Source organism: Numida meleagris, chromosome 18, assembly GCF_002078875.1.
Source record: "Numida meleagris isolate 19003 breed g44 Domestic line chromosome 18, NumMel1.0, whole genome shotgun sequence".
NCBI classification, from domain to species: domain Eukaryota; kingdom Metazoa; phylum Chordata; class Aves; order Galliformes; family Numididae; genus Numida; species Numida meleagris.
The window spans coordinates 6,948,216-6,968,020 of NC_034426.1; the positions used below are offsets into that span (position 1 = coordinate 6,948,216).

General features: G+C 40.8%; 1 protein-coding gene across 2 annotated transcripts in view; it reads left to right on the forward strand.

Annotated features, from left to right (window-relative positions):
• ULK2 (unc-51 like autophagy activating kinase 2) overlaps window positions 904–19,805 on the forward strand; it is a 37,264-nt gene continuing 18,362 nt past the window's right edge. The window contains exons 1-10 of one of the 2 annotated variants that reach the window (XM_021415494.1): window positions 904–1,605; window positions 2,858–2,950; window positions 4,129–4,170; window positions 12,540–12,572; window positions 12,919–12,955; window positions 14,504–14,677; window positions 15,795–15,868; window positions 16,688–16,789; window positions 17,111–17,169; window positions 17,482–17,564. In XM_021415494.1, coding sequence (XP_021271169.1) covers window positions 1,516–1,605; window positions 2,858–2,950; window positions 4,129–4,170; window positions 12,540–12,572; window positions 12,919–12,955; window positions 14,504–14,677; window positions 15,795–15,868; window positions 16,688–16,789; window positions 17,111–17,169; window positions 17,482–17,564 — 787 coding nt within the window. In that variant the 5' untranslated portion in view covers window positions 904–1,515. The remainder of the gene's footprint in view (window positions 1,606–2,857; window positions 2,951–4,128; window positions 4,171–12,539; window positions 12,573–12,918; window positions 12,956–14,503; window positions 14,678–15,794; window positions 15,869–16,687; window positions 16,790–17,110; window positions 17,170–17,481; window positions 17,565–19,805) is intronic. The other variant, XM_021415493.1, reaches the window with a different exon arrangement.

Consider the following 19,805-nt stretch of genomic DNA (forward strand, 5'->3'; position numbering starts at 1 on the left):
GAGCTCTGACCCTGCAAGATCACGAAGTGCACTGCGTGGTGCCTGCAACTGAGTGCAACCAAATGCACCACAGCAAAACCCAGGTAGTGCTGAGGCACTCTGCCGGGAGGGTTAATCATTGTATAGCAACCAGAGTGCCAGCGGGATTGGGGCAGACGGGGATATCTGGGAGGCCTGGAATGGCTCGTACACGTGAAAGCTGGATGCTGAGGTGGCACAAGGGACACCACAGAGAGGAAGTGAAAGCAGCGAGGAATGGAAAGCAAAGGAGCATAGTTATGTAGATCTGGAGGTGAAGGTCAAAGGCTCCACGTGACTGGTGTGTGGTGGTGGTGGTTTTTAATATTTGAATGCGTTGCCATAAGCCGCCCAAGGCTAAAAGTGCTGGGGGGAAAACTAGCGGCCATTCTCACTTGAGAAGTATCTTTACCGGACAGCATTTACATTTCTTAGCACGTTGCCTGCACGTCCCTTCTTTTAAGTTTAAGCTCCCTGGGTTAGGCCTGAGGGAGCGGGGCTGAGCTCCTACCTGCTGCACTCCCCAAGCCGTGCCCGGGGCAGCCGCCCCACAGGGCCCCGCTCCTCTCCTGGCGGCCCCTCAGCGTCGTCCTCCCGCAGGTGGGGCTGAGGTGGCTGAAGGGAAACGTAAGCGGTGTTAAAAGCCGTTTTCATGCACAGGGAAGGAGGTTGGAACTCGAGTCTGGCCTCTCCCGCAGGCCCTGCTGTGAGAACGAAGGTGCCCGACCCCAGGGGCCGTGAGGTGAAGGCGGCGGACGGGTCGCGCCGCGCACTCCCGCCGGGTTACGCGGGGTGAGGCACTCTTTGCCGCCGGCGGAAGGAGCCGAACGGCGGAGCCTGCGCGATGCGGCCTAGAAAAGGCGCGCGTCGGCGCGGAGCTGCGGGCAGTCGGAGCTGCGGGCAGTCGGAGCTGGGGCGCGGGGCGGTGCGGTGCGGAGCTGCGGGAGTGCTGCGAGGAGGTGGAAGAGGCAGCGGCGGCCTGAGAGACTTCACTCCGATCTGCACGTTCGCTTCTCGCTCCCCTTCCGTGGGGGTGCGGCGATAGCCCCGGAGCCGCGGGCCGTGCCTGTCCCCGCCCTGCTGCATGCTGCGGGGCTCGCTCCCTGAGGGGGCCCGCAGCCCCCGCGGTGTCGGGGCGATGGGGGCGGGCGGCGGCAGGGCGCGGGGGGTGCTGAGCGGGCCCTGAGGCGGGCAGGTGTGCCTCCCCTCGCACCCCCGAGAGCCTCCCTCCCTCCGTCTCCGCCCTCCCCATGCCAGACGGAGCCCCTCGCCTCGGAGTCGCCCCGCAGCAGCCCCTTCGGCCCGGGGGTGTGCGGCCGCCCCCGCGCGATGAGAGGAGCTGCCCCGCTCTCCGGGGGCCGCCAGGAGAGGGGCGGGCTGCCCCCCCGCCGCCCGCTGCCCTGAGGCGGCTGTAGTGGCTCGGCCGGAGGAAGATCCAACCCCTTTTGTTTTCCCTCCCCGCTCATCCCGGGGCTTCATGCCCCCCCCCGAGGGAGGATGGAGGTGGTGGGGGACTTTGAGTACAGCAAGAAGGACCTGATAGGACACGGAGCCTTCGCTGTGGTCTTCAAAGGTCGCCACCGTAAGGTAAACAGCGATGGGGCGGTTACACAACGCCTGTGAGGAGCCCCCCCAGCCCTCACGGGGGACCTGTGGTGCTGAGGGGGGGGATAAAAAATGAAAAAGGGCGCGGGGTGGGCTGAGGGATGGGGTGGGGGCGGCGGGGCCGGGCCTGAGGCCGCGGCCTACGGCGAGCTGCTGCCTCCCGGCCTCAGTGCACGGTTATTTCTATTCGAGAAATAGATACATCAGCTTAGCTGTGTGCTCAGCTCTTGGGTCGCTCCCCGGCGTAAGGGCGAGCGGAGAGGTGCAGCTTCAGGGAGGCTGAGCCCTTTGTTTGTCAGGAGGTCATGTTTATTTCGCTGAATAAGGGACAGATCTGATGGGAAGCTGTCTCCTTCGGGTTGGGCTGAGGGATCTCTGAAATTTGGAGGGGTCCGGTTTCCTGCTGGATATTCATAGTTAGCGTGATGGTTTCTTGGTGCTGTGTGAGTTTACGCTGGGGCTGTTGCCTCAAGCACTGCGCTTCCACAAAGCAAACCTCCACTTAGAGCCTTTTGGAGCATTGGGAGAGCACTTGCAGCTCCTATGGGCACAGCACAAGCAGAAAAGAAAACATTAGAAACTTAGAAGGCTGACAGAGATGGTTCCACATTACAAATAAATAAGCGTTACAAATAACTTCAGGTTGGATAGTAGGAAAAAAGAAAGAGTGGTCACGCACTGGAACACGCTGCCCAGGAAGGTGGAGGACTCGCCATCCCTGGGGGTGTTCAAGAAATGTGTAGATGTGGTACATAGCAACATGGTTCAGGGGACAGTATTGATGGACGGCTGGACTAGATCTTAGAGGTCTCTTCCAACCTTAATGATTCTGTGATTCTATTAGTAGGCAGTACATAGATGGTATTTCTACTCAAAAACCAAGTGCTCGTGTAGTTTTCAGCTGTGGTGATCGAGAAGGCTGAAGCTGGGAAGTCCTTAAAGAAGAATAAAAGTAACTTCGTCATTGGGAGGGGGCTGAAGGACAAATGGGATGCGATTATTTATGTTGTAATCATTTTTTTAAATGCTTTTGAACTCATGAAAATGCAGTCTGGCGGCAGCTGGATTTTAATAGCTGCCTGAACTACTGTGGAATGAAATAGTTCTTGGTGGTGTCATGTGATGGAGTAATCGGTGGTGGGTAGGGTAGGGATGATCTTGCTGTTGCTAGCTACTTGTTGGGTAAAGTCAAAAAATAAAGCTGATAATACTTTTTTTGTTTGTTTGCTTGCAGAAAACTGATTGGGAGGTAGCCATAAAGAGCATTAACAAAAAGAACTTGTCAAAATCACAAATCTTGCTTGGAAAAGAAATTAAAATCTTAAAGGTATGTTAATTGCAGTGATTTTTAAAGCTGCTTTTCTTGAGAAGGAAAAGAGACTTTTGATGCAGTTCATTTTGGGTCACGGGTGATATCACTGTAATTGTCGCTTTATCTTTTGCATCTTTTGTTTGCTTCAGATGAAATCCAGAATTAAAGGGGCCAAGAAAAAAATATATAGTTCTTTAGTTTTGGAAATGGTCTCAGAGCAGGTTGAGGGCTTGTTTTTGTTACAAGTGAAAGATTGTTGTAGAACCAGTATCTGTGCTACACTTATCGCACATACAGAAGGGTTTGTCCTTCAGGATGGTTAGTGTTGCATCTTTCCCAAGCAGTCCCTGTAACAAAAGTCATAGCAGAGGTTAAAACATCAGTCTTCCATCATTCTTCATCTTTTATGTTTGGTCGAAGATGCCTTAAGAACTAAAAGTGGCATGCTGAATGTGATTCCTGGGGCAATCTTCCCATTTCTGAGTTAATTGACTTTAAAAGTTTAGTGTGGCCCTAATGAAGAAAATAAAACAGAGCATCTAAAATTTTATTGTATGGAAACATCTCCTTAGGTATTCTTACATCATTTTCCACTCTCTGAATTTCACTACGTCTCATCTTACATAGCTTTGCAGCAATAATTAGTGCTGATTTCAAGGTTAGCGCTGTTTCTGAGCTTCTTGAGATGCACTCTATTTTATATGCTAGTATGTATATTCTAGTTTGTATGTTATATGCTAGAAATAGTAGTGTTGGGTATATTAATATGCTGCAAGTGCTTAGCAAGAGATGCTTTTGTTTTAAGCAATTTCAAATAATCACATGAGTTGTCATGCAAGTTGTATTTGGTGTTATTTGGCTTGAATTTCATTTTGTTGTAAAATAAGAAGGTGGCCTTGAAAATAGTGTAGTTGCTTACTCCCATAAGCAAGAAAATGTGTTAGACTATAAATTCAGCAGTCATTGAAGGATTTTGTGCTGTAATATTTTCTATAACAACACACAGAAGATGAATTCTGGAAACAAATGGTATTTGACCTCTAAAGATATTGTATGACTTCCTATTCCTGTGAATACAGTCTAAAGATTTCCACCATTAGATGTAAAACTTAGTTCTTTTTGAGCATTACCTGGCATATAATATTTAAAATAAGAACAAGCTATTTCCATAATACAAGTATTTTCTTCTACAGGAACTTCAGCATGAGAACATTGTAGCTCTCTATGATGTCCAGGTAAAATATGTCTTGGTGCTTTTTTCTTCATTAATTTTATTTATGCAAATATAAAGCGTATATATATTAGGATTTTTCAAGTGATCATGTGTTTTCTTACTATAGTCACTTTTGTATTTAGGAAAAGAAATCCAGTTCCCTAGCAGTGGTAGGGAGGGTTCTGTCATATTCAGCACACTACACGCTTGTTTTATATTGACTCTTTTTATCCATTGGGATAGAAAGCTGTGAGGAATCTGGTTTACTTCCAGGCAGCAGGGGCAAGTGGGAGCCTGCTAATCTCTGCAGAGGGCTGTTTGTGTAGTCTGGCCCTGTTTCCAGAGGAAAAGCATCAGCTGGCTGGGCTGGGAGCTGTATCTGTGGCCATAACTATTCTCCTGAATTAGCATCGTTTCCTTGGTTCTGTAATTTAACTGGGAAGTAGGTGTTCATGGCTAGTGACTGAATACACCCAAAGGAAAATGTACTAGTAGGAGTTGATCTGAAAGGATGAGGCAAGTGACATTTAGAAGTCAACATAACTTAAGATACTGTTGTATAAAGCTGTCTTTACTGCTGTGGTGATGTCTCAAAGACAAAGAAATGTATTTTATAGCCTTGTGTCATGGTGAGGGAGAGCTGATGGAAGCAGGAGATCATGCCTACACACGTATATGTTGCTGTTACTTAAATTGTGTTCAAATGGATGGCATAAAGTATAAAACTCAAGCAGATATTTGGGTCTTTTCAAGTAGCTGAAATAAGGATTAGATGGCTTCAGATTGTCTTTTTATTCCCAAGGTTCTGTCTGACTAGGTGAAGGAGTTACATTTCTAGCCTATACAGGGCAGTGTATGCTATTTAACAGGAAATACATTTCTCAAAGTCTTGCAAGTGCTGAGTAAAGCTAAATATGAGGTTATGTAAGGTATGCAGCCCTTTGTTCTACTTGAACTATACATTTATCTCCTGGGCTCGATTCTCATCTTAAATACAGAAATACATTTATGAATAAAATTATTAGGAACCACCCTCGGGGCACTGTGTAGTTAAAGCAATGCAGAATAGGCATTTTCATGTTCTTCACCATTTTCTGTCCTTACATGTTTGCATCCTAAAAGGTTTTCAGCTTATATGTAGGTACGTGTCTTGCGTAGCTGCAGAAAACTGTTCGTGGGATGTATGCTTGGCACAGTCAGGTTTTACTGTGTATGGCGCTGTAGGACATGAATTAACTTCTGCTGACCTATGATTCAAGGTGGTGGTTTCACGTAGTAACAGACTGTGCTTCAGAACTTCCCATTTGGATGTGCAGACTCAGTTTTCTGAGTCTTGACTTCAGAACTCTGCATTTTGAATGATGCAGCTGAGTGGGAAAGTGCATTTCCTTGAAGAGACCCGGCTTCCCTGAGTAATGCTAAGTGGAAACAATGTCTCAGCATCCTAAATTTAGTACAGCTGAACATCTTCAAAGAAACTGGAATTGTTGATTGGGAGTGTTGGTGTGTGAGTAAGCAGCTGAATTTTGAATTTATCATTTACAGTTGTTTATAGGTGAAGGCAGCAGCTCAACCTGAAGGTAGTTGACTAGCTACATTGTGTTTTGATGATTTAACATCGTTGGTCTTCCAGCTCTGGAGAAGCTCTTGCTGCTTTTGATTTCCATACAGGACACCAACAAGGGAAGAGAGAGCAGATCTGTGCATTTATTTATTTATCTAAAAGGATTTGGGAAACAACTTTCGTGCTTCACTGTTCTGCCACAGGAAACGGTGCCCTCAGAGTGACGCTCCCTTGTGAGTGTTTGGTCCTGTATTCCCCTTTGAGAAGGGGACATTCCTGCTTGCCACTGACCATTTCACTTGAATAAAAAGAGCAGTTACAGCAAAATGAAAGGAAGAACTCTCATAGGTTGTATATATTTCAAATATGTTCATGGCAAACATAAAGCAGTATGATGCTACTTCTATAGAAGAAATTACTTTGCAAAATATGGTCTAGAGAATGTGACACTTGCACAAATAAGTCTGCAAATGAGTCTTTCTCTTTCTGCACAGGGCTTGGTTTGTGAAATATTATACATCATTAACTTATTACGATTACATTAATTTATAACCCGGCAAGAGCAAGCACTGTGCAAGGCATGCACATGGCTAGTAGGCTGTTACACCTACAATTTTTCCCTAGCATTTCATGTTCTAGCATGTCCTGCCCTTTTTGTTTGTCATAGTATTGTGAATGTGGACATAATACAATAGATAAGACTTGAGGTATTCAGGCAACTTTTACTGAAACTTTTTTTTGCTTGCTTCTAGAGCCGCTGGGGTCTGAGTCACAGTGCAGGGAGCTCTCAGTGTGACTGGGAGGCTGTTCTGTAATTCTGTTGGTCTAAAGGTTTTCTTATTTTCAAATAAGAAAATGCTCATGTTTCACATGAGCTGCTAGGCAGACCAGTTAGCTGAATAATTGAAGAACTGATTTTTGTACTGAGTTTTCAGATTGAAAAGATGGTGTGCAACGGAAGTGGCAAAACTAAGTGAAAAAATGTGAATTAACTGCAACAAAGAATAAATACTTCTACATCGCATATTATTAGGGGAAACTGTACTTAATGGCAGAAGTTTGAGATTAAAGCTGTATGCCTACGTAGCAATTTAGAATATATCTTTTAAGTTTGAGAATAAAAAGTAGTTAATATCTTACATATTGCAAAGGGCTTTGTTTAGATTGTTTTCCCATGAAGTGATTACACGTGTTCCTTCTCTTTCATCTCTGTTCATTTATGGTTGTGTTCCCACTCCGTGATCTATGACCAGTCCCACAAGTCAGTGTAATAAAGAGGCACTATGAAGGTTTTAGTTAGATCTAAGGAGAACTTGTGAGCCTTTCTGACAATAGTACATGAACATTTTACATTGCTGTTGCTTCAGCCTAGGTATGAATACGTTCCTTAGTATGTATAGGGCCCACCAACTTAAATTACTGGAAATAACCATTCATGTGGAGTCACCCCCAGATGAATTAGTACACCATTAGTGTTGTGTATGTACTGATGAGCATTAAAATCTTTTGTTCTGGTGCCAGCACAATAATTATTCTTGATTTCCGTAAGGTGGGTACGTGCAGCGCTGACAGGTTTGAGCTGCAGGTAAGCATTTTATGTAAGCAGAGCACATTGCAGTTTGTGCCATCAGTGATCTGCACAAGGCAGTCTGGAGATGCGTGGTGCTAAGGCTGGGGGTGTTTGTGCAGGTACCTAAGTATGAACTTCCCACCTACGAAAGGCAAATATTTTGCTGTAGTACATCTTTGAAAAATAAACACATGCAGCTCACTTCTAAAGGTGAAATTATTTCTTTTGTGAAGTGCAATGTTTGTGCACTAAATGGATCGCAAGACAGAACCTCTTGAGACAGTTTTTACTTATGTTTTTGGGCAAGAGTTTGGTATTCTTTCATTCAAGAAAAAAACCTCTTGAATTGCTAAAGTGGTATAAAATGGCATACAAATTCAGCTTTTTTTTTCCTATGAAAGATCATTCATCCTGCAAGAGATGATCAGAGAACCTTGGATTAACTGGGGAAATGGAGCCCTGTTTCTCAAAAACAAGGGGTCTAAAATAACCTTTAACTCACCGGTATGAAGTGCATTAAGGTCCTTGCATAAAGTATTATACTGCAGCAGGAAGGTGTCAGTAAGTTATTTGGAATGTGCTATATTTAGGCCATGAATTTATGGAGTTTTTTTTTGCAGTTCATGATCCCAAGTGCATGCTGAGTAGAACTAATCTCACATGGTGCCAGACAGTGCCTGTTTTAGCAAATAATTTAATTCAGAGCCTCTTTAGAATGTCAACCATCAGAATGAAAGCCTGTGATGTATCTCAGGGATATAGTGTTTTAGAAGAATGAATTAATCTTCAATGTATGGAGTCTGAAGTTTGCTATTTGAACAGTAGTTTGGTGAGAACTAATTTCTAGGTTGTTATTGGAAAAAGTGTCTGAGCAGAGATTGCTTCTTGTCTTAGTTTGTTGGCGCAGAGCAGACAAAATAGCTGCAGCTGCTTCTGTCCCTAAGGCAGTGAAAGCAAGTGGGAACCAAGCCAGCAATCCCTTGGTACCTATAGCTCAGCCTTTCTCCATATACAAGTGCCCATGAGTTCTTACTAGGGATGCTGATGGATGGAACAGTGTGTCTCTCTACCTGCCATTTTATCGGTGTGATTAAGTACTCTTGTTTGCTCAAGGACTCCAGCCGGTCTGGCGGTATTATTGCATGGTTCCCGAGGCAGTTGCTTCAAGTATTCTGGAGTGTACTCTTGATCTCGGTGTGCCACGGCTTGCATTGCCTCTCAGCAGAGCTGCTTCTGAACTATCATTGTGGATGTCTCAATTTTATTTTTTTTCTTCAACTCTTTTTATCTAGCGGTATCCATCCTTAACTGGGTATGGAAGAAAAATAATAGAAAACATGTTGTCCCGACCATTTTTCTGCATTTATTCTTCCCTGCCAGATGACAAATGTTTTCAGACTAAAGGGAAAATTACGCCCTTTAGAAAATGTGAAGGGTTTGAAATACTTTTCCATACCTTTCACTTAGCAACTGATGCTGAGTGGAAGGCTGACGACAAGAATATTGGATGGCAGGGAACAACACTAGCATAGGTGCTGACGGTTAGGGATAGCCAGTTAGCATTTGCTTTGACCAAACAGGGTTTGCTTTCACCGTCTCCCTTACTTAACTAACAAGTACAGCATTTCACATACCAGGAAATGAGTGACATTGCTATTGTGGTATGTTTCCCATGGCTGATTGCTCTTTTATGTGGATAATTGGCAGCATGCAAACTATTGGAATCCTACAGGCGTACGTCAACTGACGTTTAGTCTGAGATTAAACATTTAGTCAAACTAACAAAATGTTCAGTCCTTTGGACACTGTAGGAGCTGAACGTGTTAGAAGCTGCTGCTGCAGTGCACTTGCAGAGCAAAATGAGAGTATCTGTAACACACTGAGAAATAGTCTTAAAGATCTGGACCGGTCCATTTTTGCTAAATCATTAGAACCTTTGCTAATTGTATCTCATGCTCCAAAAAATGAGGACTGTATCCCTAACCAATAAATAAAGCAAATCCAGCACAAATTAATACCAGGAAATCAGGTAACAGCAGTGCACAAGCTGTCATGTGAACTCTTGCTCTCTTGGGACTGGGATCATAAACTGCAATTAAACAGAATCAACAGACTTGCAGCGAAACCTTAGTAACTCTGTCCTTAGCACAGCTCCTCCCTCTGCAGCTCACTAAATGCTCATTGCAGACTTTCATCTTTTTCTAAAGGAGGGCTTCCTAACCAAAAAGAAATTAAGGGTATGTTTCTGCCAGTGTGCTGGAGTTCTAGCAACAGCTGTCACAAGTAACCATGAATGTTTTGACTTCTCTTTCAATTAATGTCTTTTAAGTGGAACTACTGCACTGAACCTGTGATTTGGGTTGGAACTTCACATCCCCTGAGAGAACTGTGGGAAGTCTGGGATTAAAACACAGCAACTTTTGGCAAATATGTTGCCTCTTCATCTTTTTCTAGTAGGCTTTTTCTTATTAACCTTTGCTAACTTTTACTTGCAAGCTGAAATAAAATCTGGATTCAGCATAAGAAGGAGCAAAAGCAGTTTTTTGTTAAGAAAAATTTAAGTAAGTAAAGTAAGATATGCTGGGGAAAAAAATGTTCCATAATTGCTTCAACACAACATAGATTTGTTTTGCTTGATTGTTTTTCTAGGTAGAAGTATTGGCCAGAACAGCTTCAGTTGCAGTAATTTTATGATCTGTATGTAAATGTAAATTTTGGAAAGCTTTGCTATCTGTTTCAAGAAGCAGTTTAAAATAGCTTGCTAGGTCAGCTCTATTCCTGAATGTTACATCTGAAACGTGGTGGTTTGCTAATCTTTTCCTTTTTGAACACTTTTCTCTGCTTAGCAAGTCAACAGAAATTGTTCTTCTGAAGAATGATGATAGTGTTAGCTTTATTTTTCAGCAAAGTAATTTAGAGGAGAAAAATGCATCTGCAGAATTGCCTTGTGTTTTCTCCCAAAATGGAGATCTCATTCCCAGACAGGCTGGCCAACAACAGTAATGCGAAATGGGAGCAACTGTGAAGGGATAAACAACTTCAGCCATTTTGAACTAAAGCTTGCATTGGTGGGATATTGAAAAGTGTATGTGGGTATGAGTTAATGTTGGAGAGGAAGGGGAGATGAGGGCTGCTGTGACAGCTCATCAGCTCCTTGTTTCTTATGGGAGCAGCTTTGTCTGAAAGGCCTTTGTTTCCAAGAGAGTCCAGAAAACACATTCTCTTAGTTCTGAGATGAATAAATGTCTGTCATGAGCTGAGCATTACATACTGCTTGAAGCTGTTGGTTTTGTGCAGTGTGTTGTGTAGCTGAAGCACTGACGCTGTGGAACATCTATTTCTGATTCATGAGATTGCTATGTTTGGGTGGAAATCCAATAGCTGAGCTTTCTTCTTGTCACTGGAGAGCAGACAATTTCCATGCTTCTTAGCCCTGTTATTCTTTTACACATCACAGTTGCCCTTTAAGTGAAGTGGTCCTCAGCTGCCAGAATTTTCGGTTTGGTGAATTAGGATCTCAGAGTATCAGCTGTGATCAGTTACAAGAGAGGTTAATGAGTGGTGTTAGCCTTCTGTTTTCTTTTTTTGGTGTCAGCTCTGTTTCACAGATTTCAGAGCATACTGCAAATGGTGAATTTCTTCTCATGATGATGTCTTTGTGTCGAGCTTAGAGCAGTACCAGTATGTTGGAGATGGGAGTGCAAGCAGGTGTCTTGGCTTCTTGCTTTTTTCTTCCACTCAAGAGCAGCCTTGACTGGGCAAAGTGACGAAAGTCGTTTGGAATTGGTTTAAGTAGTGCTAATAGACAATCTGGAAGCTGTGATTCCAGATGTGGGTTGCTTCTTGGAATCCTTGGAGTTCCTGAAAGGTTGTGGGCTTCTGTCTTGGAAGAAATTGTTGCACAGGATGAGTGTATCTTCAGTAATTTGCAGGGTGGATAGGATTTTTTGTGGTTATTTTTTTTCCTCTAAAATATTACCTTCCTGATAAAATGCACTTAGATTTTGAGGCTTTTATAGGATTTCAAATTATAGTTCATGTTGGCCGCAGCTGTTAGAGAAACACTGAACAATTAGGACTTCCTGAAATGTGATCTACTGCTGCTTTAGTATTCTATATTGGTTGGAGTTCACCCTTCATTCCCAACAGATTTGCCTAACATTCCTAGAAACTTGCTTTCTTTGAAGCTGATTTCAAAATGTAAACAAATCCGTAAAGTGCTTGAACGTTCTGAGTTGGGAAAATCCTCAAGAGCCTTTCTCCAACGCAGATGAGAATGGCTGAAGCAGTCTCATATAATCTTGAATTAACCTTAAAATGTCTGATTCATCTTAAACTGCTTAAACTCAATCAGCTCCAAGGAGGGGGGAAATGTTTTTTACTTTCTCAAAGATCTCTGAGTGTATCCAACTTTAACTTTATAGGCACAACAAAATTATGTGGGGAACTAGAAACCATAATGTTTATTATTGACAAAAGCTCTTCATACACAATAAATGTTTGTAAGTATATATATATTCTAGTTACAGTCAGACCTCAATACAAAGGTTTTTACTGCATTCTGTAGAGTGTGTAGATAATTTACAGTAGATGTTAGCTTTTTTGTCTTTTAGTATCTCTTACTCAGTTACAAGAGGGAATCCAGGTTGCAAATGGGTCAAAGAAGGTCAGTGCTTTGGAAAATCTCAATAGGACTGCTGTATCAAATCACAGCTTTGCCATAAGGCATTTAGGTCCGTGACATGGGCGTGCTTCTGCCTATGACTCATTGAGGGAGATACTTTACAGAAGTATGCATGAATCCTGATAGAAGCATCCTACAGAATAGCATTTGGGAATCAGTTGATGCCAGGCACAACTGCGCTGTGATTTCTGCATGACCTTCAGCTTTTCAGATGGCAGAGCTTGTTTTACCCAGAATGAGGGAACATATCTTTGGATGTCCTCCTCTAGGAAAGTTGTTTTCATAGCCAGTTTGTCTTGCTCACACTTCTGTATGTTCCTGGTATGTTTGTGATGAAATATTACTACCCCATTACTGATAGATTTCAGTGATGTGTGACAGTAAGGGTATACTCACTTGTTAAGGCTTTTAATATAGAAGATGCCTTGATAGAGAAAGCTGTCCAAAGCAGATGAAATCTAAGGGAAATGTGAAAGATTATTTTACTTTATGATGCTCTTCTTATACTTGGTTAATGCAGATATTAAAGACTCTGTCTCGTCACATTCTTAAATGGCGTTTCTTCTCTTTTAGGAAATGCCCAGTTCTGTCTTTTTGGTGATGGAGGTATGTTTCTTTCTGGTTAATTTTCAAATACTTTTTGGAAAAAAAAAAAAATCCTTCTTTGCACAGCTGCAAAAGAACAGGTAATTCTGAAAACGAGGTTATTAATTTTCTGTGCAGTGCTAAGTTTATCAGCAGTGTTTGTACCATAAATTATTGTTTTTTATGTTATAGTATAAGCATTGATGAAACGTTACACCTCAAGTTGGTAATTACAAATGGTTGAGAAAACAAAATTAAACAGCTGGAAAGGGTCTTCTAACTGCAGTGAAAAGATTACAAAGTAGAAATTAACACACAGTATTTTGGAGCCTGTGTTTTGAGTAAAAAAACCCTTTCTTTCTAACAGTACTGCAATGGTGGGGATCTGGCAGATTACTTACAAGGTAATTGTTTACTGTGTTACCTTATTAGGAAGCTATTGCATGTTTGTGTTCTGTATTTGTGTAATCCACTGATATTTCTCTGAATTCTTTGCTTGTGATTTAAATATTTTCCTGTCTATGAAATGTCTGTAATTCTACAATGCTTGTTCTCCCTGGTGTGATTTTTAGAGTACCCTCTTTGTAAGATTAATTGAATGCACTAATCAGTTCTATATTAGCTGCTTTGTAGGACTGGTTTTGAACCGATGCTGGGAATGTTGCATTCAGAGGTTTTTTAAGGTAGAACGTGGATTTCTAGAAATGCTGGGGCTGTCCTTTCTGCTTTTCCTCTTTCCTCAGAAACATAATTGGAAAGAAAGTACAACTCCTGTATATTACAACCTTCTGGTAGCATTCTGGTTGATCTTCAAGGTACTTGAACACATTTTGTGGTGTTTGCTTGGTCTTAGCTCTAACGAAGCTTGGAAGACTAGTGCTTCAAAACAGCAAAACTCCAATCATACGTGTTAAACCAGAATAGCATACTGGGGTTGCTTTGTCACTTCTGTCACTCATAATTTAAAAGAAACCCCATAAACTAGCAATGAAAGTGAATAAAATAATGAACAAACCACTGTTTATGAAACAACTGAATGTGACATTCCCATATTTGTAAATGAGAGAGGTCTGTATAAGTAATATGCTGAAAAAATGTGGTGAGTCTCTGCTGCTGGAATCATATTTTGGGGACTGCTCCCTCTGCTTTGATTCCACCTGCTTTCTTTCTCACCCTTCATACTAATCCTTATTTCAAACAAAATTTTGGGCAGATATATTACTCTCCAGATTTTTCTGACAGCAATATTCTTCTGCTTGCCTTGTATCTGCAGTAAGTTGAAGGAATCTTTTTGTGAGCAGCTATTGTTATGGTAACTGTGGATATTAAAATCTTAATTCACTTCCATTAAAATCCTTGGAAAGACTCATCCAGCTCCTGCATCCAGTGCTTCCTCATAGTGCAGCATGAGCTAATACCTTCTGAAGAGCCTTTGAAAAATGCATCTTAGCTTTTTCCCTAAAAACAAGTTTTGTCATGGATGAAATTTGTGAGTGGGACAGTTTTCTGCATCCCTGGAACCATTTAAGGAAGGAGTAGGTTTTCAGCTTCAGGCTGTAACATGATTGCAGATAAACTTAATGTAAGTTGTAACTGTAAGAGCTCTTAAATGTTCCTGGCTCCTGTGGTTCTTTGCCTTTTAGAGAGTTTAGGATTTAATAGTGGTTAAGATATTGTTGAATTGTTACTCTACTGGGTTGAATAAACTACTGTAAAAGCAGGTAATTCAGAGTACAGTAACTAATGCTGAACTATGGAGATGGATATGTTATTTAGAACACATGCTTTTGTAGAAAAATATTGGAAATTGGATTATTTTGAATAAAATTCACTATAATTTGATCGTCTTCGTTGTTTTCACAATCGACCACTGTGAATTTTGTTTTGGTTTTTTATCACCCAAAGATAATGATGCTTATGTTGTCATTTGTGTTTGTGTGTGTTATTTTCAGCTAAAGGAACTCTTAGTGAAGACACCATCCGAGTGTTCCTCCAGCAGATCGCAGCTGCTATGCGTATTCTGCACAGTAAAGGAATCATTCACAGGGATCTTAAACCACAGAATATTTTATTGTCTTACGCCAGCCGTAGGAAGTCAAGTGTCAGTGGCATACGCATCAAAATAGGTAAGTTTGCTTTAGTCTGCTATGAAGGTAAATCATCACTATTTGCTTGTTTCCCTACTCAGAGAGCCTCTTTGTAGTTAAAACGTAGAGGCTGAATTGGCTATGTTATATGTTAAATAGATGTAAATCAAGACAGCGAGTCTAGAATGATGAGCTTTATGCTGTAATGTGGATTTCCAGTGTAAAACAACTTGAGTCATAAAGTCCTTTTTGATCAAATCAGCAGAAGAAGGCTGCCACTAAAAAGCTGATGTTTCTAGCATTAACTGCGTTGACGAGGCACACATTTGTAGTCTTTGAAATGTTGAGTAGCCTTTAGCCCATTTCAAAACTGCTTGTAAGACTCCAAGCACAGTTCTCCCTGGGCTTTCTTGTAGTAGACCTTCCTAAGAGTTTTTGAAAAGTTTAGACATGCAGATCATAACCTATTTTGTGAAAGAAGGAGGTTCAGCATTGTAACTAAGGAGAGCTGTCGGTTGTTAAAGATGCTGCTGAACTCCTATTTACGAGGAATGTTGGGAGTTTAACTCTCTCATTGCTCTCTCTGTTACGTGTCCATATAAAAAGACTTTGGTTTTGGCACGTTTCTTTTTGTGCTTTTTCATAACCAAAATCTGTGGTCTGTTCCAACTCAGTCCATCTTCTGATCACCACAGAAGAGACAAAACTTATCTTACTGATCTTACTTGATAATTTCAGATATGTTCCCTCCATGGAAAATTGAGGCATCTGAAGCTTAATTTCTAAAACTTCTGCCTGCTGTGATTTCACTGAAGCGGATAGTATGCTCATCACTCTTAATGAACCATTTATCTTTAGAAACTGACTTTAATCCTTTCTTACTGATGCCAGACAGCATGTTCTGCAGCTGGGGAGATGGCTGAGCAGCAGTTTGTACAAATGATGCCACTGCTGTTTGCTTTTCTTGCTATTTGGAAGATGGTACATGATTCTTTCAGTGTTTAGCATAGATTTTGCTGTTCCATGAAGATGGTTTGTACCTGTTTTTCACTCTCTAACTGGTAACTGTAGCAGGTTTCAATAAAAGATAATCTCTAGATTATAAAAACTTGAAAATTGTCTTTCTTTTTGTTGACAAATGTGTTTCTTTCCATAGCTGACTTCGGTTTTGCTCGTTATCTGCACAGCAACATGATGGCTGCAACTCTGTGTGGCTCCCCAATGTATATGGTGAGCCACTGCATTTTTTGATTTGATGCTTATCTCAAACATTCCACTACCAGAACAAAGTAATTGACTGCTGGCAGATTGGCAAATGCCTGAGCTTACTTTGGAAGCATTAAGGGCAGTACGAGGTTTTCCTTTCCATACTTTTACTAGTTCCTTTTTTTTCTTGTGGTTTAGTGATCATGGGTGTTACAATGAAAAGAAATGAGAGAGACACTGAATGTTTTTAGTGCTGTTTTCTTTTTTCTTAATGTGTTCTCTGTACTTTTTCCCCCTTTTTTCCTTTTTTTATAAAACAATTTGGAGTGAGTTGCCATTATTTTATGCTAAGTAGTGGTATTTATTTCAGCACTAAGATGTCTGTCTTTGCACTGCCACTACCATGCTGTGTGGTCATGGGAAAATCATTTTGTTTTCCCTTGTCTTGTTTTTTATGTGTGAAATGGTGATGATGGTATTCCTTGTGAAATCCTTGCTTATTTATCTACAAGAAGGACTGCATCAACCAAGTAAATACTGCTTGCTTTGTGTTCCCATACATGCAGATCATTAGCTTCTTTCTTTAGAACATCAGTATTTCTAGTTTTATATGTTTCTGATACTTAACTTTCATTTTAGATAGTGTAATATAATTACCTTTCAAGTCATGTAATGGTGCAGACTAAAATCCTTCCATTTCCTATTAAATATTTTCAATTAAAATATTTTACACTTTACAAAAAGCTGATCTCTTAATACCACTCTTACAGAATTGCTGTGTAATTCATATTGTCGTGCCTTTGTCTTTTGCTTTGCCTTCTGAGATCTTCCTGTACTTTCCAGGCCCCTGAAGTGATTATGTCTCAACACTACGATGCTAAAGCAGATCTGTGGAGCATAGGAACTGTGATTTATCAGTGTCTTGTTGGAAAACCACCTTTTCAGGTAACACTTTTATTTCTATTTCCCTCTTCTATTAATCTTTACAGTCTCATGGAAATTTCTAGAGCTTTTCCTTCCAGGCATGAAAACAGAGCTAAATAGTGATGTATGAGTGCTGATGCTTGAAAGGCCAGATAGCTTGAGGATACCAAGGGAGAAATTGCTTGCACTTGTGTTTTGACATCAGTGTGTTCAATCCAGGGCAAATGTAGGAGGATTCTCAGTACTAAAATCAGCGCTATGCTTGGTGTATACGTGCGTAGGTACAGAAGCTACTTTCTGTGTTAAGCTGAGCTTTAATTAATATACATTTTTATTTGACAGGCCAATAGTCCTCAAGATTTGAGAATGTTTTATGAAAAGAACAGGAATTTGATTCCTAGGTATGTCACCGCAGCCTTTCCTGTCGCTTCTGCTTGTTGATTGAACACTTTTTCCTCTTTGGGAACGCCTGGGATGCATGCAAATATTTTGTGTTGCTGCCTTGATAAGGAAGTAGTACGATGGCAGTGACTCACATTGCATCTTACCTTCACTACGTTGCTGATTTGAGTGTCCTGTGCTGAGGCTATGGAGCATGTGTAGTGAGGACTTAAGGACACGGCAGAATGCTGACTTCCTGAAATTTAATGCATTATACATTATTTAATGTATGTGTGAAATTTAATGCATGTTTTACTTCCTTTTGTATACAGTATCCCTCGGGAAACATCAGCTTACCTGGCTGACCTGCTGTTGGGTTTGCTTCAGAGGAACCAAAAAGACAGGATGGACTTTGGTATGTAACTTTTCCTTTTGCTCTCTTGATTTGACGTGTTCGTTGTATGCATGTGACCAAAGCAATTGTCCTGACCTTTTATCTACAAGCTGTTATGTGAAAAGTGAAGTGTATTTTGCTTCTGTGTTACCATAAAGGAGGCACTGTAGTAAAAGAAATGAACAAAAAAAACCACCAACAACAAATAAGCATAATTAGTTAATTCCTGTCAGTATTAAGTGAAGCATATAAATTATTATTGTGTTGTTGAGAAGTGAAATATAGTTGTGGCCTCCCTCCCCTTTGGTTATTGATGTATCTTGAGTTTTGTCAGTCATTTTTGCTGATTGTATTGTTTTGTCCAAAATCAGACAGATCTTATATGTTACGTTATTCATGGTAATGTTTAAATTAATTTATTGCACAATTTCTTATTGCAGTTTTATCACAAATCCCAGGAAATGTTAATCTTAAACATTTAGCTAAATAAAATTAACTTCATATAAAATAATGCATTCTATATGGAGATTTGTTTTAGCAACAGGATAGATGATCCATCAAATTTAATCTGTGGAATGAGAGAGCCTAAACTTTAAATCTCTTCAGGCTCTTTGTAGATGAGGCAGAGTTCTTTCCTTCCCTTAACTATTAGATTTTGTGTTGCTGAGATCCTTGGGGGAGTTACCACCCTGAGATTTGCTCAGTTTCATTTCTGCTTATGAAGGTTCTCATTGCTGTTTAGCTATGCATGCGAGCTTAGTTTTGTTGCAGGACTGAAATGCACTAATGGGCTTGTTCATCATTTGTGGTCCTTGTGTTTTTGTGAAAAGACTATATTTGATAGGCTGCAGAGAGAGGAGGGTTCAAAAGGTGTCTGGGATGTTCACTTCAAGCTCAAGCCTTTTCTGACTGCATTGTTTCAAACTTTCCAATTGCTGATATGTTTTGCTCTAAAAATGTCAAACTTAAAATTAATTTGAAATTAAAAACACTGATTCTGGAGTAATTGAGATGTTGCCGCATTGATAATCAGGCTTTTTTTTTTTTTGTGTATAGGTGTAACTTAAGTAACATGGTGTAAATGCTACGTGTAAGAACTTGGTTAGAAATTAGATACAGGAAAAAAGCTCGGAATATTTGGTCAAAATGTCCAAACACTGACAGTATTCAGATGTCAACTTTAAATTTGGATAAATAGAAGAAGAATTAATATGTCACAAACATGGATTTTGAGTAATGGATTCCACCTGCGTTCTCGGAGTGCTGATCTCTACAGTTTCTTCAAACCTGGGAAATTCACTGTAACGTTATGGTAGTATGAGAATGCATTTGTGCTAAGAAAGAAAAACAGAAAGCAGAATGGTAGTGAAGAAAGTCATGTTTCCCTTGGCTGAGTCGCTTGAAGGGCCTCAAAGGGGCTGCTCTGGAATGTGCTTAGCAAGGGGAGTGAGAGTGTATAACTGAGCCCAGTTGCCTGTTGTTCAAGTAAAAAATAGCATTGGAAATCTTGTTTATCTTTTAGTAATACCAAGTAGAACAGCAGGTGTTGTAGAAAAGTTCAGAACACCTGATCCTCGTGTTAATCATTATATTGTTCTGGTGTTATTGCTTGCCTCCCTCCCTTATCAGTTTGTGGAAGAAAGTGTTGTTGAAGGAAGGAGAGTACAGCCTGAATGGTTTCTTTGAGGTGTTGGCTTGTTTTTTTCTTTCTTTCTTGTTATTTGCTTAGGTCTAATCACCAGTATTGTTTTTCCTCAGCTGTTAGAACATTAAAGCTCACAAAGTTCAGCAGTTAGTTTCCACTTACCATCAATTCTCCCTAATGATCTGAAGGTCTCATGCTTTAGAACTTTCCATGAGAGCTGTTGGCCAACTGGCTATGCTAACTCATCCATCTCAGAGTATCCATTTACAACAAAAGCAAACATTTCTATTGTTTGAACAATAACAAGTTAGCTAAAAATTGTTCAAGAAAATGGTGTTTACGTCTGCTTTAAACTGAACCAGCTGCACAGGTTTCTGTTCCTCCATAGGAAATTTGGGAGGAGAATGGCTGCTGCTCTGTTGTTCTGTCATTTAGCCATTGAAGGAGTAGCATTAATGAGTTCAAAAAATAAGCATCAGTTTGTGGGAAAGGCAGAAGTGAAAACGCTTTCGATGTTTGATGTGAAAGATGCTCATCATTTTGAAGAGCAAGTCAAAACCAAATTAGTACCATATTGTACATAGCAAAGACAATTCATTATGAGTATTGGAATGCTT